The sequence below is a fragment of the Anser cygnoides genome, chromosome 13 (genome assembly GCF_040182565.1).
Source record: "Anser cygnoides isolate HZ-2024a breed goose chromosome 13, Taihu_goose_T2T_genome, whole genome shotgun sequence".
NCBI classification, from domain to species: Eukaryota; Metazoa; Chordata; class Aves; order Anseriformes; family Anatidae; genus Anser; species Anser cygnoides.
In genome coordinates, this window is record NC_089885.1 from 11,620,558 (window position 1) to 11,636,743 (window position 16,186).

General features: G+C 56.7%; 4 protein-coding genes across 8 annotated transcripts; 3 read left to right on the forward strand and 1 right to left on the reverse strand.

Moving 5' to 3' along the window:
- The first annotated feature begins 48 nt into the window (after nucleotides 1–48).
- On the forward strand, nucleotides 49–1,252 carry TIMM8A (translocase of inner mitochondrial membrane 8A). The gene is made up of 2 exons (XM_013183797.3): nucleotides 49–225; nucleotides 430–1,252. Exons 1-2 carry the CDS (start codon nucleotides 103–105, stop codon nucleotides 589–591), a joined length of 285 nt encoding a protein of 94 aa, XP_013039251.1. The 5' UTR covers nucleotides 49–102; the 3' UTR covers nucleotides 592–1,252.
- Nucleotides 1,253–2,129: 877 nt separating this feature from the next.
- On the reverse strand, nucleotides 2,130–5,723 carry LOC106037665 (magnesium transporter NIPA2-like). 5 transcript variants are annotated; one of them, XM_067004946.1, is made up of 6 exons: nucleotides 5,585–5,723; nucleotides 5,072–5,128; nucleotides 4,283–4,373; nucleotides 3,998–4,153; nucleotides 3,447–3,475; nucleotides 2,130–3,331 (listed from the first exon to the last, which is right to left on the reverse strand). In XM_067004946.1, exons 1-6 carry the CDS (start codon nucleotides 5,721–5,723, stop codon nucleotides 2,844–2,846), a joined length of 960 nt encoding a protein of 319 aa, XP_066861047.1. In that variant the 3' UTR covers nucleotides 2,130–2,843. The 5 variants fall into 5 exon arrangements, with proteins under 5 accessions (XP_066861047.1, XP_047934429.1, XP_047934420.2 ...); XM_048078472.2 differs by having other exon boundaries at nucleotides 2,130–3,475; nucleotides 3,998–4,158; XM_048078463.2 differs by lacking the exon at nucleotides 5,585–5,723 and adding an exon at nucleotides 4,469–4,547 and having other exon boundaries at nucleotides 2,130–3,475; nucleotides 3,998–4,158; nucleotides 5,072–5,091.
- A 102-nt stretch (nucleotides 5,724–5,825) lies between these two features.
- On the forward strand, nucleotides 5,826–11,086 carry TAF7L (TATA-box binding protein associated factor 7 like). The gene is made up of 11 exons (XM_048078504.2): nucleotides 5,826–5,959; nucleotides 6,289–6,367; nucleotides 6,550–6,683; nucleotides 7,085–7,211; nucleotides 7,436–7,494; nucleotides 8,511–8,583; nucleotides 9,007–9,123; nucleotides 9,478–9,666; nucleotides 9,752–9,864; nucleotides 10,135–10,194; nucleotides 10,735–11,086. Exons 1-11 carry the CDS (start codon nucleotides 5,894–5,896, stop codon nucleotides 10,777–10,779), a joined length of 1,062 nt encoding a protein of 353 aa, XP_047934461.1. The 5' UTR covers nucleotides 5,826–5,893; the 3' UTR covers nucleotides 10,780–11,086.
- A 109-nt stretch (nucleotides 11,087–11,195) lies between these two features.
- On the forward strand, nucleotides 11,196–15,357 carry LOC106037667 (uncharacterized). The gene is made up of 6 exons (XM_048076624.2): nucleotides 11,196–11,804; nucleotides 12,563–12,742; nucleotides 12,969–13,157; nucleotides 13,238–13,414; nucleotides 13,539–13,680; nucleotides 14,051–15,357. The coding sequence occupies exons 1-6, from the start codon at nucleotides 11,709–11,711 to the stop codon at nucleotides 15,355–15,357; spliced, it is 2,091 nt and encodes a 696-aa protein (XP_047932581.2). The 5' UTR covers nucleotides 11,196–11,708.
- Nucleotides 15,358–16,186: the final 829 nt, after the last annotated feature.

Consider the following 16,186-nt stretch of genomic DNA (forward strand, 5'->3'; position numbering starts at 1 on the left):
CGCCATAAGATGGCGGCGGGGCCTGCGCGCTGCGCGCGGAAGGGGCCGGGGCCGGGCAGGAAGGGGCGGGCGGCGGCGGCACGCGAAGGTCGCGGCGGCGGCATGGAGGCGCCGGGAGGCGGCGGGCTGGGGGGGGCCGACCCGCAGCTCCAGCGCTTCATCGAGGTGGAGACGCAGAAGCAGCGCTTCCAGCAGCTGGTGCACCAGATGACCGAGCTGTGCTGGGTACGGCACGGGGCTGCGGGCTGCGGGAGGGAGCCCCGGGGGAGGAGGAGGAGGATGAAGGGGAAGGGGAAAGGGGAAAAAAAAGGGGGAAAGGGGGACCCCGCCGAGCCCGGGGGGTGCGGGGGGGATGCCCCGGGGGTGCCGGTGCGCGGGGCCGTGCCCCAAGGTGCCCCCCGCGGACCAAGGGCGGCCCCCGCTCCGCAGGAGAAGTGCATGGACAAGCCCGGGCCGAAGCTGGACAGCCGGGCCGAGACGTGCTTCGTCAACTGCGTGGAGCGCTTCATCGACACCAGCCAGTTCATCCTCAACCGGCTGGAGCAGACGCAGAAGTCCAAGTCGGCCTTCTCGGAGAGCCTGTCCGACTGAGCGCCGCCCGCCGCGCCCGAGAGGCCGGGGCGAGCCGAGATCACCTCTGGGGGTTAGGAGATAATTTTGTGAAAGGTGCAGCCAGATGAGAGCCCGTTACAGGTACACCCGCTCCTCCGCACGGTGTCGTGCTGTTCCCGTCCCCAACCGTCAGTAAGGATCCTCGCGCCGGGACGCGGGGGCCACGGATGCTGCGCACGAGGTCTGGGCGGTGGGGACGTGTCCCTGCAGCTGGAAGGAGGGGTGGTGATGCTCACCTCAGGGGTGCTTCCAGCGCTAAGGTGACCCTTAACGCAGGGCGAGGCGAGCCTGCAACCACTGCCTTAAACGGTACTGCACACGCGTTCGTTGCGCAGGACTAACCTTCCTCGGTAGGTGCTAGCGAGCCTCGCACTTCCCATGGCTGTGCGCTGCGACTGGAAGGAGAGCAGCAGGACTGCACCAGCACAGACACCCCTAGCCCGAAGAGCTTCCTGGGTATAGCGAATATCCCAGGCAGCATCACTACTGGAAAACATTTCAAGGCTTCTGTAGGGTAAACTCATTCATGCGGCCAAGTGGCAGAGTTTCAAATTGCAGCACAGCTCTCTCAAAACTGACTTGCTCCATTCACTGCTTTCCCCTAGACAATGTAATAAATGTTAACTGGGTCAATTTTTAATATGAGATTCTCCTTTGTTCAGATCACTGAGAAATGAAAATCTGGCCGCTTTGTTCATTCCCAGTGATTCTATTTATTGCAAAATCAGAAGGGAAGGGGGAGTAATTGTCTTCTGACTAGACAGCCTGCTGTGAATTCTGATTTGTTGCTCAGTGAATCTGGTGCCATGAATCAAACCTCATGTTTGAGGCCTTTCTTCCCCAAACGGGAACAGCACCTGCTTTCCTGAAAAGGACGAGTTTCTTCAGAGAGACTAAAATTGCAGAATAAATGTAGCCAGCTACTTTATAACCAGCTGCACCCTTATCTGTGATCACTGGAGGGAGGCCTGTGGCCAGGTCTTCTGGACTTTTGCCCCTAGGAAATGGTGTGGAGCTTTTAACTGGAAAAACAACAAACTGCTACTAATCCACCCTCTGAAACACAGTGTAGCATTTCAGCAATAGGGCATGGCTCTGGGAAGCACGGAGTGACCCACGTTATTAACCTGTGGTGGCTTGGAGCCCTATAGAGAAACCTGGTAAATTGGTTCTGCGCACAACAATGTGCTGTGGGTGGTTGGACAGGGCGTGTGGGGTGCCTAACACGGGTGTCTTGGAGCCAGCAGCCTTCCTGGGAATAAGTTCAGGACGTGAAATAGAGCTACGCGTATACAAACCTGCGTAAGCGAGGATGCAGCTATCTAGCTATCTTTCAGAAGTTTACCTCAATAGCTAAAGACTGTTAGGTCACTCCTGTTCTCACCACGAGCCATTCCCCCTCCTGACCCTGCCTTGCATTTCTCTTGAGCACCCACGCTGTTCCTGTATTGCTGTAATCCTTCGTACCTCGCAGCGTTGGCCCAGCTCTCAGCACAAACATACCAATAGCAGCTTGGTAACAAATAACCTGTTTTAATACTGTAAGCAGGTGCTTCATCAACCTGCACAACAGACATTGCACAAAGAGGTTGGTCCCTCTATAAGCGCCACAGCAGCACATGGCAGCACCGTTGAAGTTTTCCAGTTTTGGCTGTATTCTGTTCTTGGATGTGAATCTGTAAATAAATTCTAGCAGAGTGAGCAGAACGAGTACTTTTACGGAAGAATTTTTGAATTAGTACTCTGGCTACGTCACCTTTGGAGAGAAGACAGCTGTCTGGCCCTAGGTAATCTTAGCACCACGTTAGATTACTTTGTAACTGTTAATCTTCTAAGTATTCTTAAAAAAATGCTCCCAGGCCTCCCCTAGCATGTGGCCTTTGCATTCAGTAAGGGTCAGCACTGTGTTAGTGCCGCAGACCTCTGCGCAATCAAAGCCTGTGTCCTGACAAGGGCAGATTGATGCTTCATTTAAAAGAACAGGTAAGAGGCACTAGATCCTGGCAGCGGGGCTGTTCCCAGAGCTTGTGTCTGTAGCTGCAGGAGGCTGCTGTCCCTGTCAGCCCCCCAGCAGTGAGAAGTCGCTGATCATGTGCCCCAAGCAGGTAGAAGGTAACCGCTGACTCCCACAAGCACAATAATAACTAGCTGCATCTGATACAGCAAGTTCACCCTTGCCCAGTGGAGCTGCTCACTGGTGGGAGCAGAAAGCTAGCACTTCAGAGGCTTCCTCACACGCTTTCACCTTCCTCCTCTTCCTCTTCTGCACTCTGGGAGCCTTTGTCCTCTGAGGGCAGAAGAGGCTGGTGCTGACACGACTGATGTCTGTCTGCGCCCCTCCACGATGTGCGCAAGTCTGCCCTGCCTTGCTGCAGGAAGAGGGGCAGGAGGTCGGGGGTGAAGGGCACATCCCTGAAGGCGTGCAGGAGGAAGATGCCGGACACGATGGTGAGGAAGCCGCTGATGGTGCCGATGATGTTGTCTAGCACCATGTGCTGCCACTCCTTGAAGAGGATGGCAGAACAAGTCATGACTGCTGTGGTGAACAGCACGTAGTAAATGGGTGTGACCACGGATGTGTTGAAGATGTCCAGGGCTTTGTTCAGGTAGTTGATCTGGACACTGATGCAGATCACCAGGCACACCAGGAGCACCCAGCCCAGTGGTTCTTTCAGGACCGGCTTCCCGGCAAACAGTTCCTTCAGGGCAATCCCCAAGCCTTTGACACAGGACACAGAAAGCGAGCCGATGGCGGAGCAGACCAAAACATAAACCAGGACGTTGCTCCGTCCGTAACGGGGTCCAGCCACAAAGATAAGCAGAAGGGAGCTCACCAGGACACACACGGCAAATACAATGAATCCTTGGAGAAAGAAGAATTAAGGGTTCTGTCAGAAAGGAGAACAATAGCACCAGTAACAGACAGAACTAAACAGCAAGTAGGGATGGAGGACAGGCAGGCAATGGCCCTATCGGTCCCTTTTTTTAGCCTCTGTCTGTAGGGACCTGGGCTGGGAAGCAGAGGAGGTTTCCAGCCTGAGAAAAGCTGCAGACACGAGCAGTTCTCTACAGTGCTGATCAGCACCGCCCCACAAGTCTGCCTGTCAGAGGGATACAGATGTCTGTGGCACAACCAGGGCCTATAGTGTTAGAGATGGGGGCCTGTTGCCCATGGAGAGGAGGGGACAGAGCTCTGCAGGAGGCCCAGGAGGGCAGCAGAAGGCTTGGGAAGCACTAGCTGAACTCGGCAGGTTGTGGTGGGATAAGGAAGAAAGAGCTGCTTCACAGGAGTTCAGCCCTTCAGTTCAGTCCTATCCAAGCTGTATCCTACCTTCTACTGTCATTTCCAAGCCTGAAATTGACAGGGCCCCTTTTATTTAAGTACCTGGATCTTTCAGCTTCTCTGCCATTGACTCCAGGCTGGAAACCTCTTCTTCCTGGGGAGCGTGGATTACCATCACCGTGGAGCCCAGAATACTTAGGAGGCAGCCAATCTTGCCGTGAACATTCAGCTGCTCGTTCAGGAAGGTGGAAGAGAGAACTGCACTGGAAAATAATAAAAAAAATATATCATTTAGGCCAAGGGATGGAGTATCTGAAGGATGGGACAGAGGAAAGCAGAGCAACTGCTTCCACCATTTAGGGTGGAAGGTAAGGTGAGGCCGCTTACCTAACAAGGACACTTAGAGCACCCAGCGGAGTTACCAGCGTTGCAGGGGCAAAGGCGTAGGCAGCAAAATTTGCTGCTTCTCCAACTCCCACTGCAAGAGAAACTCTGACAGGTAAGCATCAAAGTGAGGAGCAATTGAGCATAATACTAGCTTGAGTGCAGTGAGAAGAGAGCCTTGATCACCACCTAAGTGTCCCATGTTTCTCTGAGGTATGTTGTGCAACCAGGAGAGGACAGTGCCAGCAAGAAGCAGAAGCCTTCGCTTCTTGGAAAGAGAAAGCTCGTGGTTACACGTGGTTATCCTTAGTCCCACGTGGCTATCTAGTTAAGTAATAACAACAGAAAAATATTTATGTGTTCTCAAAGCCGAGAGGAGTTTAGGCATATTTCTGAGTTAATCTTTTCTTCTAGAACAGGCTTTACAGCTTTTTACAGGGAAAATTGAGTAGAATCACTTACTAATGTCACGTTTGAAAAGCGTACAGTAGAACTTCTGAAGCTGCTCTAAGCCCTCCCTGCTGGACACGGCGTTATCTGACTGCAGTGTCTGGGCAGGCCATTTCAGAAGCACTTAACCCGACCCAGTTCGACCAGTTCCTCAATTCCTACTTAGCAGAGAAACCTGGCGATGCATGAGACTTTAGAATATTGTAGAGTTGTGATTAGATCAGCAACATCCCCAGAGACAAAAATCAAGCAGTTAAACAACAATCATCACCATAATGAAGCATGAAAGCAACTGGAAACAACGACAAACACATTCTGAGGCGTTTTGGAGCAGCTACTTACTGCACAGCAGCCCTGCCCACCACAGCCATTCTCGCAGGTACGCGTGTCCTCCTTGCCCTGAGGGAGAAAGTGAAAATTCGGGTGAAGCCACACAAAAAGGCTCAGTTATGCTGCCAGAACTGCCTCCGAGAAGCGGGTGGGAGCCGCCTGGTAGGCTTTGAGCGCGAGGCTCCCTGGGTCCTGCCGGCCCGTCACAAGTCGGCCTGCCCCAGGTGTGGCTGTGACAGCAGGTACGGGTTCGTGTGCCGGGTGAGCACACGCTTCGCTTCTCGGCAGCTTCAGGAAACCGCGAGCGAGCACAGAAACACCGCGTTCGTTGGGTTTTGTCCGCCCCTGCGAAAAACTCCACTTTCAGCCAACACACACAGCAGGAAAACACGCGACCTGCCCGCGCCAGCCCTCGGCCCAGAAGCGAACCAAACCGCCCCGGGTCTCCCTCGGACGGCCCCGAGCCGAGCCGGGCCGGGCCCGGGGGCTCCCCCCGCGGCTCCCCCCGGGCCGTGCCGGCGGTACCTGCCCTGGGGCGGCCGCGGCGGCCCAGCCGGAGCAGCCCCTTCTTCTTCAGGATGAAGCTGCCGCCGATGAAGGCGCTGGAGGCCAGGGCCAGGCCCAGCCCCACGTAGAAGCCGGGCCGGCCGCCCGCCGCCCCCATGGCGGCCCGGCAGCGAGCGGCCTTCCCCGGGCCGGAACGCAAGGGCGAGGGCTGCGCGGAGCGGGGAGCCGGGAGCCGCTGCACCGGGCCGGCCTTCCGCGCGCGGCGGCGCCCTGCCGGTCCCCGTCACCGTGTGGCTCTGTCCCGGCTCCCAGGCCGAGGCAGCGAGGATGAGCAAGAGCAAGGACGACGCCCCCCACGAGCTCGAGAGCCAGTTCGTGCTGCGGCTGCCTCCGGTGAGGGGCCTGGGGGGGGGGGGTCTGCCTGCCTGGTGCGGGCTCTGGAAGCGGGAGGGATGCTTTTGGCCCCGCGTAGCCCCTTCCCCTCCAGCAGTGCTTCATCTGAACACATTTTCCGCCGCTTGATGCTGAGAGGGGCTCCTGCGGCAGGGCAGGGTGCTCGGGAGGCGACTTAGGGGACTGCAGGTTGCAGAGGGGCTTTTGCAGTGGGTTTGCTGCCTCGGGGTGACAGCGGCGTTTAAAGCTGGGTAAACCGGACGGAAACCTTCAGGGGCTCGCAGAGGGAGCACGCCGAGTCCTGGTGTAACTGTGTCCAACCTTTCCAGGAATATGCCTCCACTGTGCGGAGAGCGGTACAGTCTGGGAGCGTCAACCTGAAGGACAGGCTCACCATCGAGCTGCACGGTGAGTGCGCGGGATCAAGGCACCTTAAAACTCCTCTGATCGGCCGCAAGGGAAGCAGCAGAACTTGCACGCGTTTTCCCGTGAAATTTCTGCTGCCCGGGAGCGCATGGCCTGGTTTGGCTGTTTGGCAGCAGCCCAACAGGCTCTTCTGCAGCACTGACCTGTCCCATCTCTTCCCACAGCGGACGGGCGCCATGGGATTGTCCGCGTAGACCGGGTGCCACTGGCAGCCAAGCTGGTGGATCTGCCCTGCATCATCGAAAGCTTGAAAACCATTGATAAGAAGACCTTCTATAAGACAGCAGATATCTGCCAGGTATGGGCCGTTCTTCTTGCCTGCCCCAACAGCTTCTTTGCTCACTCCCCTCTCCAGGAAAACCCTTGTATGCCTGACACAGCCTGACACCCGGTATAACGTGGCCAATTTCTGTATTGTTGTTATATTGGCAGTTTAAAATTCCTGCCTCTGCTTGGTGGTTGGAAATCCCTTCTTTGAAGCATAGAATTTGATTGTTCTTGTAACAGTGTAACTACAAGTATGTTTAGACACGAACTGAGCTGGGTGTCAAATATCGTATTTCTGATACCCCGTGCCTGCGAATCCCTCTGGCTAACTGCATGCAGTAGGCAGTCACTGTCCATTTACCAGAAAAGCCTTCACAGCCTTTTGTTCCTGCATTGCAATAAGCAACCTTTGTGTTTATGTGGGGATTTCAGATGCTCGTTTGCACTGTGGATGGTGATCTCTACCCCCCTTTGGAAGAGCAAACTGTGAGCACTGACCCCAAGGCAAACAAGAAAAAAGACAAGGACAGAGAGAAGAAATTCATCTGGAACCATGGCAGTGAGTAGAGGCTCTGCCAGTCCCCTCCATCCCACCACCCCAGTGTCCCCACAGCTGTGCAGGGCACTCACCGCTGCCATGTCCCGGCTGTGCCATTGCTCTGCTTTTAGTGCTCTCTGTGTTCCTGAAGGGAACTTCTCCCCCTTGGCAGGTTGGATTTGCCAGACCCAGCTCTCCCATTAGGCCATCTGCCTGATACATGCAATCTGTTTCCTCTGTCACAGTTACTCTTCCCCTGAAAAATGTACGAAAGAGACGATTCCGGAAGACAGCTAAGAAGAAGGTGAGTTGTTTCTCCCTCTCACTGTGGAGATGCAGTAACAAATGGATCAGAAGGCAGGGACGTTAGAGCTTTAACTATCAGTCCTGAAAACAGAGTGTCTTAACAATGCTTTGCATGTTTCCTTGCCAGAGGTGGGGGAGAAGGGAAGCTAGTAGCTTTAAACACTTCCATGAGTGCTTCTTCCATGTTTTTCAAAATGCTCCTGAGGTGGAAAAATGATCTATACTGAGAACTACTGGACTCTGTTCTTGTGGTTGCTTTGTTGTAGCTCTTCCTGCTCACAGAGAAGAAAGGGTCGTGTGGAAATGAGACCACTCATTCCTGCTTTCCCAGCTGAAATCTCTCTATGCATGGCCCGCTCACATCCCCAACAAGCAACACTACAAATAGAATAACTGTTATTTCAGCTGGGGGAGTGACAACAGATGGAGCTCAGAGGCTCTGTCTCTGTGGAAATGCTTAAGCCAGGAAAGGTGTTGGGGAGATGCAGCACCGTGAGGCGGGGAAGATCTGTTCTTCTCTGCTTTGCAGTTTCTGAGAACACGGTGGAGTGATATTTTGCATGACATTTGGGAAACAAATTATTTCAGACGGTCTTATAGCCCACAGGAGAGATTAGATGTCACTGCCTTAAGATCCATGGCTAATTTAAAAATGAAAAATGAAAACTCCGTTTGAGTGAGATGGGAAGGATTTCAATAGACCATCCATCAGTGAATGACACCTTGAGCGCTTTCAGTATACAGAAAGTCCTATTTCATGAGTACTATTGATGGGTGCCAGAGTGGTAGAAAAGTGAGAGCATACAAACCACTAGGGAGCTCTGTACGGAAAAAGACGGATCGCTTTCTGGAGGTGCATAAATTACTTTTTGGGTGGAGCATGCGCAAAGACCAAGCAGAAAGAATAAGAGAAGAGGTGCTTAAAATAGGGCTCTATACAGAGGTTGAGGATGGGAGCTCCTCTGCGCAAGTCATCTAACAGGTTGTCTGTTCTTTTTCCCCTCTCTGTCCCAGTATATTGAATCTCCTGATGTGGAGAAAGAGGTGAAACGTCTCCTGAGCACAGATGCTGAAGCTGTCAGTGTCCGTATCCTTTTAAGAGAAAAAAAAAGCTCAAGTGGGGGATGAGGCAATATGTATGAGGCAGTATGATCTGGGGGTTGCGGAGAGGAGAGGTGAGTTCAGCTGCGTGTGGGGGCGTGAGAGGTTGGGAGATAAGCATGTGAGCAACACTGAAGTTTTAGAGCTTTATCTTTGCCTTCTTCAAGGCTTATTGTTTCTTCGTGGTGACCTTCCTTGTAGACTGTGCTATTGCACTGAGCAGGAACTTAAGTAACAATAAAGGGCTGGTCTTCAAAAAAGGGGTCTGGGGTGGTTCGTTGTTCATCCATACCTGCAAGGCCATGCCTGTTTGAGGGGGCAGTGACCTCCTGCGGTTTTAGCTTTCTGTCATTGTACTGCACCTTTCATGCTCCTCTTTTTCCCTTGACTCATCTGTTCCTACTGTCAGGCTGGGAAGTCATCGCTGAAGATGAAACAAAAGAAGTAGACAACCATGGGTCACTCACGAGCCTGGACATCTCCTCCCCAGGGATGTCGGGACATAAGCAAGGCCACGGATCCTCAGGTACGGTGGGGAAGGCTATTTTCTTCTTTCTAGCTAAGTAATCAGGCGGGCCCGTTCTCTGTGGGGTAAGCCCTAACCAGAGGTTCCACAAATGGAAGCTGAACAGCGTTGGCTTGTGTGCAAGTAGAGGCCACTGTGTCCCAGTGCTGAAACGGGTACCCGTTTGCCATAGCTATAGATCCCAGCTGCAAGGAAGACGCTGCACATACTGCAGTCAGTTGGGGTGGCAGTGCCCGAAGGAGAGAGGGCAGTGTTGAGACGGGCGCCATGTATTGACAGGTCCCTCCCTGGCGGGCACAGGGTGCTGGGGGGTTCATCATGTGTGTTTTCCCTCTTCCCTTTTGCACCCTTTAGAACATGACGAACTGCGGGAGATATTTAATGACATCAGCAGCAGCAGTGAAGATGAAGATGAGCGGGATCATCATGATGATGAAGACCTGAACATTATGGACACCGAGGAGGACTTGGAGAGGCAGCTGCAGGACAAGCTGAATGAGTCTGATGGGCAGCAGCAGGAGAACGAGGGGTCCAACCAGATAGGTGAATTGTGTGGCAGAATGCTGCAAAATTGCAGGGGTAAAAACCTCCGCTGCTGCTGTAGGTCTCAGCTCACTCTCTCTTCCAGTCATGGGGATCCAGAAACAGATTGACAACCTGAAGAGTAAACTCCAGGAGACCCAGGACAGGAGGAAGCGCCAGGAAGATCTTATCATGAAAGTAGAGAATCTAGCCCTCAAGGTGAGAGCTCTTCTAGTCTTGTGCTTAGAACTGGCTTGCCATTAGATCCAGCAGATTCAGCTGCTGCCCTGGAAAATCCATGTCTTTGCATGCTGGGCTAAAAATAAATTTGGTGTGACCATACTCTCCAGCATTTCCCTGTGGAGGTGAAACTGCAGGAGATAAGAGTCAGTGCAGTTTGGAGTTTGCTGCACCATTTGACATACTGTACCAGCAGCTATTAACTGAGAACGTGCTGGTAATTGTTGTCTGGTGTGTTTGTCTCTGCAGACCCGTCTCCAAGCTGTGCTGGATGAATTCAAGCAGCAGGAAGAGCGAGAGAAGCAGCAGGTGAGTAAGCTCCCACAGTGGAGGACAAAGGACTGGGGCATGAGGCTTAGTTGTTAAAGAGTTCTAGGGCTGGCCTCTGACAAAGTTCTGAATATCGTACCATGCCACCTGCTTCAAAGCTCAGCGTTACAGGTCAGGTGTGAGGTGTACCTCATCCCTGTCAGGGATAAAACATGACATGAAAAAACACTGGCACCCACATACAAGAAGGGTAGCAGCTATGGGTTCTGGGCAGATTTTCCTGGGCAGCTCTGCGGAGTTTCAGCCCAGTACCAGGGCAGGAAGTTCCCACTCCCAGGTTCCTTCTGTTGCCTCGCAGTGAGGGCAGTGCTCAGTTCTGCCCCAGGGGTGGCTGCAAGGCAGCTGTCTGCCAATCTAGTTCTTGAAAGCAGGCCCACATTGCCCTGGCACAGCTCCCTGCGGTGTGTAGGCAAAGCAGCCACTAGTGTAGGTGGAAGAGCCGCAGAAACTCGAAAGTGCTTGGGCTTGAAATGCAGTCCCAGCTGTGCCTTACTGTGACACCTTACTCCCTCTTCCCAGATGACATCTCTGCAGGAGCAGCTGGAGTCCCTCATGGAGAAGTGAGAAGCGGGCCCGGCCTGAGCAGCAGGGCTTTGTACATGCGAGCAGAGCTAGAAGTGTTCATCCCCCATGCTGACGTTTGAGAAAAGAATTAGGCTACGCCTGTGAGAGCAATGAAAACACTGGGATTTACTGTAAATATTCAGGACCACTCTCCTTGAGGGAATTGGTTCTCCCTGGGCCAGCTCTCTGCATCTCATTGTGTCTTGGACTTGATGGGCTGTGACCTGGTGGGAACTTGTCCCTGTGTTTGGGAAATGCTTGTGTCTGCAAACAGGGCTCAATAAAGTACCCTCTTCTGTTTCCTCCATGTACTGTTCTGTGTATGTTCTCCATGTTCTGTTTCCAACCCTGTTCTGTTCCTCCACGTTCTCCAGGGGACAGGGTAGCGCTGCCTCTTGTCAGCTTGTGCCTGACCACACAGCCCCTGGCTGGTGCTCATGCCAGTGTAACTGGGCTCCTTCCGTTGAAATGCTCCTGGCATGGCTGGGTCAAAGGGATATTGCGTGAGAAGGGGACCCCGCTGCGGAAGGAACGAGGCTCTCCTGATTAGGGAGCTTCTTTAATTCCTCACAGGCTAGGCAGGCAAATCCCCGATTAACCTGGCAGGGTGGGAAGAGGATTAGAAAGGCAGTTCCAGTCAGCAGCTGGCAGAACACAACAGAAACGCATCACGGGCTTCAGCAAGGGTGTGCCACGGGGGAAGCCTGTCTCAGAACCTGAGGAGCAGAAGAAAAGGAAAGGGCTTCCAAGTGCTGCCACGGCTTGGGGACACCTGGCACAGAAGGTGAAAGGCGAGCAGCAGCCCTGGGAGATGTCCATATAGTCCAGACAGGTAGATGTCCTGAGGACAACACTGAGCTCAGGAAAGGCTGGAATACGTGCTTGTGTATGTGTGCGTGACCTGCTCCTGAGGGCCGGCGGGAGCAGCCATGGAGGAAACGTACCTGCTGAATGTGGAAGGGGTCAAAAAGAAGATCCTGCACGGAGGCCAAGGGGAGCTGCCAAAATTCCAGGATGGGAGCAAGGTAAATTGTGTTGGTAGTAACCCCAGAACCCTGAGAGAGAGGGGAACGGGTCTGACACCTCCCTCCCTGCCTGTTACCTGAGGATTAGATTCTCTGCTTGTGAGCCGTGCTCCAGGCCTACAGGGAGATCCCATCCCCAGCAGATCCCTCGCAAGGTGGGTGCAGGTGGGGCTGCTTTGGACACAGGCAGCCACATTGCCCTCACAGCGATGGCTGACGGTGTCTGCTGCATTCACCCAACATCAGCGCTGTTACCTGCCTCTTCCCTCCGCTCTTCAAGGCACGGTGGAGTTCAGCAGCTGTGATGGGTTGCTGGAAATCCTCCTTCCTTTTCTGACGTGTCAAATATGAGTGGAGGTGCCAATGGGGTGCACCCTGGGGTTTCTGAGGTCCCCAGACCCACAGCTATGGACAGATCAGTGTGGGTACCACGAGGTCCTCGCATGGGAGTGCTCTCTGTCCTGGGCTATAAAGGGGTATTCAGAGAGAGCAGCCAGATATAGCAACGATGGGCGTTAAGACGCTCCGCCATCTGCTTTCTGTCTAAGACGAGCTGGCAGGAGGCACAGTCTCCCTGCTGCAGATGGAGAGCTGCCAATCCAGCCCGCACCTTGCTGGGAGCGGGCTCGTCCCCACATCCGGGCCCTGTGGCAGAGGGGCTTGGGGTTGGCGAGGGGACTGAGGGCTCCTACCACACCTGCCTGCCCTGGGCCAGGCACGGGGCCACCCCCACGGACACTGCGCTTTCTCCGGGGCAGATCACCTTCCACTTCCAGACGCTGAAGGACAACTTCGAGCGGACGGTGATCGACGACAGCCGGGAGGCCGGCATCCCCATGGAGATCATCGTGGGCAAGATGTTCAAGATGGAGATCTGGGAGACACTGCTCAGCTCCATGAGGGCCGGGGAGGTGGCGGAGTTCTGGTGCGATGCCATCGTGAGTGAGGGGCTTTGCAGGCCCCATCCGCATCCCGCAGGGAGAAGAGTCGTAGCACGGGTCCATGGCCCCCCCAAACATTGTCTGGTGCAAGCGCAGGGGTGCGGGACGACCTGCTGGCTGTCCCCATCATGGTGCCACGTAGCTGTGGCACCCCGGGGGCTGCCCCAGAGGAGGGGGTGCAGGCTGGCCCCACACGGCTGAGCGGGGCGCTCCCCCCTTGCAGCACACCGGCATGTACGCCCTGGTGTCCAAGGGCATGCGGAGGATCGCGGAGGGCCGGGACCCCTTGGAAGGGCAGAAGCACCGCTGCGGCATGGGCAACATGTTCGACTACCACAGCACGGGCTACGACGACCTGGACGAGCTGCAGCGGACGCCGCAGCCCCTCATCTTCATCATGGAGCTGTTCCGGGTATAAGGGGGGGGCCGCGGGGATGGCTGCTGGCCTGGGGAGGGCCGGGGCAGCCAGCTCAGGGCCCGCTGCCCGCGCAGGTGGAGGAGCCCTCGGCGTACAAGCGCGACACCTGGGCCATGAGCAAGGAGGAGAAGCTGGCGGCGGTGCCCGTGCTGCACAGCGAGGGCAACCGCCTCGTGCTCCGCAAGGAGTTTCGGCAGGCGGCGGCGAAGTACCAGGAGGCCGTCATCTGCCTGAGGAACCTCCAGGCCAAGGTGAGCGGGGCCCGGCCACCTCCTGCCAGCCCTGCTGGGGTTACTTGGCACAGCGGTCCTCCCATGGGCGCTGGGTGCCCTGAAGGGACGGCGGCAGCCGTGATCCGCCCGCTCTGTGGGGCAGGAGAAGCCGTGGGAGGATGGCTGGCTGAAGCTGGAGAGCCTGGTCACGCCGCTGGTGCTCAACTACTGCCAGTGCCAGCTGGAGCTGGGCGAGTACTACGAGGTGCTGGAGCACACGACGGAGCTCCTCCAGAAGCACAAAGGTACCCGCGCCCACCCACAGCGCGACCACGGCCCCTAGGGACTCTGTGGGACCCTGCCCTCCACATCGCCCTGCCCACAACGGAGCTCGTCCCAAGTCCCTGTGTCACTGTGACCCGGATCCCCCTGCCCAGCCGTGTCCCAGGTGCCCCTGCCCATGGCAGTGCCCACATCTCTGGTTTCCCCCTGCCCATGATGGCACCTGCACCCCGCGTCCCCTGGTCCCCCAGCCCACAACGGTGCCCACCCCATGTCCCTCAAGTCCCTTGCCCACAGAGGTACCCCATACCCAGACCTGACGGTACCTGGTGGGCTCCAGCTCCTGTGTCGCCGAGCTGCAGGACCCCGGTGGGGGCTGTCCTCTCCCGGCAGACAACGCCAAGGCGTATTTCAAGCGGGCGAAGGCCCACGCTGCCGTGTGGAACGAGCGGGAGGCGCGGGAGGACTTCCTGCGCGTGGCCCACCTCGACCCCGCCATGGCGGCCGCCGTGAAGAAGGAGCTGAAGCAGCTGGGGGAGAGGATGAGGAAGAAGCACGTGGAGGATCGGAAGCGCTACCAGGGGCTCTTCCGGCAGCCCCAAGGGCCGAGGGCTGGCAAAGGGGCTGCAGCGGGCAGCGGGGGGCAGGAGGGGGAAGGGGGGAGGCAGCACGGGGAGGTCGGGGTCCTGGAGACCCAGGGAGGGGAGCAGGACACAGGAGTGGGGCCATCAGGGGCTGACGAAGAAGAGCAAGGGAACCCCGGGGATGGGCATGAAGAAGAAGCACCAGGAGGAGATGCAGCCCCGGGGGAGCCTGCAGAGGTGAGGGATGGAATGGGGCAGGGAGAGGAAGCAAACCTGGGCACCTGCGGGGCAGAGCCAGAGAGCTGTGGGGCAGGGAGGGGGACAGGAGAGGAAGACAAGGAGACAGCGGAGGAGGAAGAGGAGGAGGAGGAAGACAAGGAGATAGTGGAAGAGGAGGAGGAAGTGGTGGTGGAGGAGGAAGAAGGGGAGAAAGAGGCAGTGGAAGAGAAGGTGATGGTGGTGGAGGAGGAAGAAGGGGAGAAAGGGACAGTAGAAAAGGTGGTGGTGGTGAAGGAGGAAGAAGAAAGGGAGAAAGAGACTGTGGAAAAGAAGGTGGTGGTGGAGGAGGAGGAGGAAGAGAAAGAGGTGGTTGTGGAGGAGGAAGAAGGGGAGAAAGGGACAGTGGAAAGGGAGGAGGAAGGGGAGAAGGAGACAGTGGAGGAGGTGAAAGAGGAGGAGGAAGAAGAGGAGGAGAAAGTGAAAGAGGAAGAGAATCCAGCAGCAGAGCTGGAAAAGCTCTCTGTGGGGCATAAGGGGGCAGCAGGGCTCGTACGAGGGCCGGAGCAGGGAGCTGGTGGGGCAGAGCGAACTGGAGCAGGGAGCATGGCTGGGGACGAGCCAGGCAGAGCACCAGAGCCGGACCAAGGAACATCCCAGGAGGAGCAGGGACAGGAGAGCTGTGGGGGGCACCGAGCAGGCAGAGACGGCTCCCCCCCAGCCATCGCTGCTGGGGAAGTGCTTTACGCTGGGCCCTCGGGGGCAGACCAGGAGCTGGCTGGGGGGGCAGAAGTGCCTCCCTGCCCCACACCAGCTGGGGAAGGGGATGGTGCACCCCTTGGGCAGTGCAGAGAGAGCAGGGAGCTCAGGGCCACCGCAATGGGGCACGGGCATCCCTGAGCAGGGCTGGATGGGGGAAAGGGTGCAGGGCTGCCCACGTGGGGGCACAGCCTGGGCAGAGGGGCTGCAGTGCCCCCAGGACAAGCCCCAGTGTCCCAGCTCCCACCAGCTGGGGACTGGGCAGTGACACAGGAACGATGCTGTCCTTGCCATGCCGCCACCAGGACTGGCAGCCCCGCTGTGCAGCGCTCCTGCTGCCTCCCCTGCCCCGCCTCATTGGCTCCAGTGGCTTCCAGCCGGGCCACGCTGAGCTCTGCTGGCCGAGAAATAAAAGCTCGTCCCTGGCACCGTGTGCTGGATCTGTTCCTGGATGTGCCTGGCATCCCTGATCGCAGCCTGCAGCTCCTGCCGTGCCCTGGAGCCCACAGCACGGGGATGGTGGCAGGGTCTTCGCTCTGCCCTTGGGAGGGGGAGGCACAGGGGCTGGATTTCCCCTTTTAAGTGTCACGTCTCTGGGCTGAGAGCTGCCCCAACACATCGGTCCTTCACTGCCAGCTGGGGCTGGGCTGCACCCTGGGTGGGGCTCAGAGCCCAGGGCTGGGCCCTTGCTGCAACGCAGACACGGAGAGCACCGCTGAGAGATGCTGCAACCCGAAAAAGGGGAGGGAGAGGCCTGCCTGCAGGGCATCCTGCTGCCATGGTCTCCTCTCTGGGCTGCAGGAGTTCCCTGACGAGGAGGAAGGCCTGTCCTTGCACAGCCAGCACCCTAGCTGCCGCATGGACCTGAGCAACCTTGCGGGAAGAGGATGAATGCAGGTGGTGGTCAGGGCATGCAGCTGCACCCAGGGAGCCCAGGGCTCTGCTCCCGGCTTCTGCTCTGCCCCAGCGG

Coding starts and splice junctions, on each gene's coding strand:
- TAF7L (XM_048078504.2), top strand. CDS start 5,894: ATGAGCAAGAGCAAGGACGACGCCCCCCACGAGCTCGAGAGCCAGTTC. Junction 6,368..6,549: donor GCTCACCATCGAGCTGCACG/GTGAGTGCGCGG, acceptor CTCTTCCCACAG/CGGACGGGCGCCATGGGATT. Junction 9,865..10,134: donor TAGAGAATCTAGCCCTCAAG/GTGAGAGCTCTT, acceptor TTGTCTCTGCAG/ACCCGTCTCCAAGCTGTGCT.
- TIMM8A (XM_013183797.3), top strand. CDS start 103: ATGGAGGCGCCGGGAGGCGGCGGGCTGGGGGGGGCCGACCCGCAGCTC. Junction 226..429: donor AGATGACCGAGCTGTGCTGG/GTACGGCACGGG, acceptor CCCGCTCCGCAG/GAGAAGTGCATGGACAAGCC.
- LOC106037667 (XM_048076624.2), top strand. CDS start 11,709: ATGGAGGAAACGTACCTGCTGAATGTGGAAGGGGTCAAAAAGAAGATC. Junction 11,805..12,562: donor AATTCCAGGATGGGAGCAAG/GTAAATTGTGTT, acceptor TCTCCGGGGCAG/ATCACCTTCCACTTCCAGAC. Junction 13,158..13,237: donor TCATCATGGAGCTGTTCCGG/GTATAAGGGGGG, acceptor CTGCCCGCGCAG/GTGGAGGAGCCCTCGGCGTA.
- LOC106037665 (XM_048078472.2), bottom strand. CDS start 5,723: ATGGGGGCGGCGGGCGGCCGGCCCGGCTTCTACGTGGGGCTGGGCCTG. Junction 4,374..5,071: donor GTGGGCAGGGCTGCTGTGCA/GTAAGTAGCTGC, acceptor TTTCTCTTGCAG/TGGGAGTTGGAGAAGCAGCA. Junction 4,159..4,282: donor GCTCTAAGTGTCCTTGTTAG/GTAAGCGGCCTC, acceptor ATTATTTTCCAG/TGCAGTTCTCTCTTCCACCT.